Genomic DNA, 4,781 nt, shown 5'->3' on the forward strand with positions numbered 1-4,781 from the left:
AGCCCTGCCCGGAGAGCAGCCCTGCCCGGAGAGCAGCCCTGCCCGGAGAGCAGCCCGGCAAACTCTTATCAAATAACAACAAACCAAGTCAGAACCCTTGGAAAGGGCAGCAATAACACAACAGACAGGCTCCCTGGCACACTGCAGCTCAGCAGGGACTGAGGAAGGAACACGGCAAGGTCTGGTGCAGGAAGCCAGAACAGACAGACACAGCAGCCCTCACACCCTGAGGCATCCCCGGGTCACTCAAAGCAACAGACCCTCCCGCAGGGACGGCAGAGCCAGCCCAGCTACCGAGATGGGAGCAAAGACCACCCCCACGGGATTACCTGGGTGCCTCGGAGACGAGCTGCTCCTCACAGGACACGGAGACGGAGCAGACACGAGGAGACAGCCCCTGCCCCAGCCACCAATTTATCTGCGGGGCTGCACCAGCTGCGGGTGAGGAGCAATCCCGCCCGGCTGCAGGTGAGGAGGGATCCCACCCCGCGCCCACCCAGTCCCCGGCTCCAAAACGGGCCCAGTTACCAGGTATCTGAGCCCTCTGCACCTCGGGCACCGCCAGCCAACGAGGCCTCACTCACCTCGATGCCTTTTTTCATACATCTACAGTGAATGGCAAAACACTCCTGGGTTCTTGTGGAGGTTTGTCAGCTGCATCCCTGCTACCCAAACACCTTCCCAAGGCAGCCCTGCCCCTGCTTCTCCACGGATTTTGACAATGTGTAAGGGCTGCTGCAAGTCACCACGACACCGACATTTTTTCATAGTTTTCTTCTTAATCCATATGCATATTCTTCCTAATGCTGATGTATGTTCTTAATATATAATTTGTATTGCATCTCATGGTATCGTTTACTACACAGCAAACCCAAACCCCTCCCTTTGCTGTGCAGGCAAGAGCAGCCCCGACCCGGGGTCCGGGTGTCCTCACCGGGGTCCCTCAGCCCGGCTCCACCATCCCCGCCCCGCTCCCGAGCATCAGCACGGCTGTTATTTGCCTTCATATCCAGTTTCCTAAGGAAAACCACTCCTTACGAGCAAAATAAAATCGTGACAATATTTGTGTGTTTGACCGGCAGAAGCGACAGAGGCACGGCCGCCCAGCACGAACCCTGGGGGGACCCCAGCAGGGACCCCCGGCATCCAGGAAAATGCCCCCGCTCCCGCCCCACACTGGAAAACAGCCCCGCTTTGGAAAACACCCCGTCTCCTGCTCCGTGCTGGAAAATACTCACCCTCCTGCCCCCCGCTCCTGCCGCCGCCCTCAGGCAGCCCCCCGAGCAGCTCCCCCGGGCAGCCCCCCGAGCAGCCCCCCTGAGCATCCTCCCCGCTCTCCCGGCATCGAACACCGACGCCGCCGGCACAGCGCGGAGCGGCGCGGGCCCGACGGGCTCTGCCCACGGTGCAGTCACGGGGGGACGGGCGGGGGGGTCGGTGCCGCTCCGTGGGGGGGTCAGGGAGCCGCCCCCCGGCAGCCTCAGTGCTGCCGTCCCGCAGCATCGCCCGGAGCATCGCTCGGAGCATCGACAGGAGCATCGACAGGAGCATCGCCCGGAGCGCGGCGGCTGCGATGGGTGACAGGGGGGCCGAGCAGGAGGCTGAGGGGGGTGACAGGGGGGCCGAGCAGGAGGCTGCGATGGGTGACAGGGGGGCTGAGCAGGAGGCTGCGATGGGTGACCGAGGGGCTGAGCAGGAGGCTGTGGGGGGTGACAGGGGGGCTGAACACGCCGCGCCGACAGAGCTGGAGGAGATCGTCAGCAGAATCTCTGATCTGAACAAATGGAGAGAAATCTTTAGTTTCCGTGGGTAAGACTTTTATTCTACTTCTTTATCACGTTTTTAATTCCAGGTGGTTATTTAATGTGATTTTTAAAGTTATGTTTTATTACAAAACATGTGCCGATGACAAAAGGTCCTTGTGTTTCTGTAATACAAGTGCTACAGTTCTTATTCTTCCTTTGTTCTGGGGTTCTCTTCTGGCTGGACTCCGGTTTCTCCATATGCCAGCAGTGCCTCTGTTGGGTTTTTTAAATTGTGCTTTATTTACCTTTTCAGCTTGGAAATCAACAACACAATTCATCAGGTAACTCTTTTCCAAAGGCAACATTTGGTGTTTGTCTGGGGGGTTTTGGGTTGTCCTGCCGGGTTGGCACATTGAGGAGGTCACACACCCGTACCCACAGCCCAGGTCTCTGTGAAGATCCATTTCTCATGCTGCTCCTTCGAGAAACAGACGTATTCTTCGGGTATTCTGAAAGTGTCCCTGATCTAAATCAAAGGGGCAGAGCAGTCCAACACAAATTAACCTTTCTGTCTAAAACTAGTGGTTTCCACAGTCAGTCTTAGAACACAGGAAAAAGGATAACGAGCTAACATTTCCAAAATGCAAGTGTTTGGAAAACTTGCTGCGCCCTTAGGTTGGGAGGCACTGAAGGGTGTTCTCTGTAATTCAGACACAGTGTTAGTCCCTGCTCCAGTCACCAGCTGGTGGGGATGTGCTGGGAATGCCCGAAACCAGCTGGAAGTCAGGGGCACCCATGTTCCAGGGCAGCACGTGTGTCTCCCCTCCCCGCCAGCCTGCGGCCGGGCACTGTGCCCACCCCCCTGGGAACATTGGGGGGGAACTTCGGGTGCGTGAGAGCAGCAGCCCTGGCTGATGCACCGTCTGCTCCTCTCCCTGCAGCGAGGCCGGGGCAGAGCTGCCGATGGACCACCCGGAGCCGGGGAGCCCCCGGGGCCGCAGCCCCCCTCCACCATCCCGCAGCCCCTCCTGCTCCCTCCGGGCACGGGCCGCCCCCTCTCCCCGGGCACGGCGATGGTGAGCTGCCTGCCTGCTGAATTAAGCATGAGCTGTAATTGAATCTCCTCAAGAGAAAGAGTCTCGGGAGCCTTTCCCGGCGTTCGGGCGGCTGCGGGCTGCAGCCTGCTGTCCCCTGAGCAGGGGATGGGCTGGGGATGCATTATTTATGAGACTCTGAACGAACAGGGCTGCAGCACAACCTTCGAGCTGATCCGCAATAATTCTCGTGAGAGAACCAGTCAAATGACAACGGGAAATGTTTACCTGCACTTTGGGGCCCCCCCTGACAAACAGCCTCAGATGGGAGTCAGGATCATGGAATCATAGGATCGTTTGGGTTGAAAAAGGTTTTTTACCCCATCAGTGAGCGATTCCAGCTCCTGCCGATGCCTGAGGGCGCTGCTGCCGCTGTCCAGCAGCTCGGAGGTTCTGGGGGTGAGGGCAGTGCAGGCCTTCCCCAAAAAGTGCCCTGTACCCAGACAGAGGTTATTACACGCTGTGACCTCACTGCAGTGGCTGAGCACTGAATGAAGTCCCTCACTGAGCCCAAACATCCCCTTTGCCCTGAAGTTGTGAGGGCTGACAGTGTGACAGTGTGACAGTGTGACAGTGTGACAGTGTGACAGTGTGACAGTGCTGTGAGCTCACCCCACCTGCACCCCCAGACCTCCCGACGTTACAGCTCATCCCCCGTGCTGGGACCCGACCCCCCTCTGGCTCCTCCTCTGCAGGGGCTGCAGAAGCTGCTGTTTGGGAACACAACCCCCCTGTTCAGCTGCGAGTGGGCAGCAGCACACTTCGGGTTCCACCAGCCACACTCTGACCTGGCCTACGCGCTGCAGGCAGGAAAGGTGAAGTGTCACAAAGCTGGGGTGGGATGGATGGCCCAGAGCCAGCAGCTGGCTGCAGGACAGGCTGTGATACCCTTCTGGGAGATGTTCACACAGGAGGGCTCAGGAGAGGCAGCAGGCTGCACAAAGCACCAGGACTTTCCTTTTCTTTTCTGAGAATTAGACTTACCTAATTCTTCCTGCTCCACCTAGGCATCCAACAGGTGAAGTCACCTGTCATTTACCAAAGGAGTGAGGTTTTTTTCTTCTTCCTTGTTTATCATCACAACACTGCACCCAAAACAGCAGAAGCCCAAGATAAACACTCAAATTGTAAATCCCCTAAATCACCTGGAGGCTGAAACGCTGGGTACAGCCACAGGCACCACTCCCTGCATTCCAAGGCTCTGTGCTCCCTGAAGGTACCACAGCCCTGACCCTGAGCATGGCAGGGAGCAGGCACAGCCACCCCCCTGCACAGCCTCACATCAGCCCCAGGCTGCCTTGGGACGTTTGACCCTTTGCTGTGAGACTGGAGGGGAGAAAAAACAAACTGTGGGGCTTCCAAGCACACATGGTGCATGGAGCTGGGGGACATTCCCTGGGGCAGAGCACTTTGAGGGAGGGAGGGAAGGAGGGAGGGCACCCATGGGACCCCTGCTGTCCCCAGCACACAGCCAGGGCCATCCCACAGCTTTCTCTCCACGAGGGCTTCCCGTTTTCCTCCTGGCCAGGGACTGCTGGGAATGGCATCTGCTCCTCACACAGGGGGATTTGTCTTTCTGTCCCTAGGGGGGAACAAGAGCTGTTCTGATGGCTGTACAAGCACACATCATCACATACCTGCTCTTCACAAGAGACACGGAATATACTCACCTGGACAGGTAAGATGCTGAGCCTTCCCATGGGACACACGGGAATTATTTCCTTGCCTTCCTTGGACTCAGGCAGACCAGCTGCTGGGTTCAGCTAAACCAGACCCAGGTTCAGCTGTGCAGCTACAGGTGGGGATTTGTACCGGGGGAGAAGCCTTGGCTGACCCCTGGGCAAGGCTTCTTCCCCCCAAATCCTCTGGTTTGGGATGGTGGCACACGCCCCCCACCCCTGGTGCCATGGGCACAGCCCCTGGTGTGACACAGCCCCTGGTG

At 58.0% G+C, this 4,781-nt stretch overlaps 1 protein-coding gene across 1 annotated transcript in view; it reads left to right on the forward strand.

Moving 5' to 3' along the window:
- Positions 1-1,672: 1,672 nt before the first annotated feature.
- MINDY4B (MINDY family member 4B) overlaps positions 1,673-4,781 on the forward strand; it is a 6,093-nt gene continuing 2,984 nt past the window's right edge. The window contains exons 1-5 of the mRNA XM_027685914.1: positions 1,673-1,809; positions 2,059-2,086; positions 2,687-2,821; positions 3,535-3,654; positions 4,426-4,517. Coding sequence (XP_027541715.1) covers positions 1,673-1,809; positions 2,059-2,086; positions 2,687-2,821; positions 3,535-3,654; positions 4,426-4,517 — 512 coding nt within the window. The remainder of the gene's footprint in view (positions 1,810-2,058; positions 2,087-2,686; positions 2,822-3,534; positions 3,655-4,425; positions 4,518-4,781) is intronic.

The sequence above is a fragment of the Neopelma chrysocephalum genome, unplaced genomic scaffold, assembly GCF_003984885.1.
Source record: "Neopelma chrysocephalum unplaced genomic scaffold, ASM398488v2 Primary Assembly neopelma1_69, whole genome shotgun sequence".
Taxonomy (NCBI): domain Eukaryota; kingdom Metazoa; phylum Chordata; class Aves; order Passeriformes; family Pipridae; genus Neopelma; species Neopelma chrysocephalum.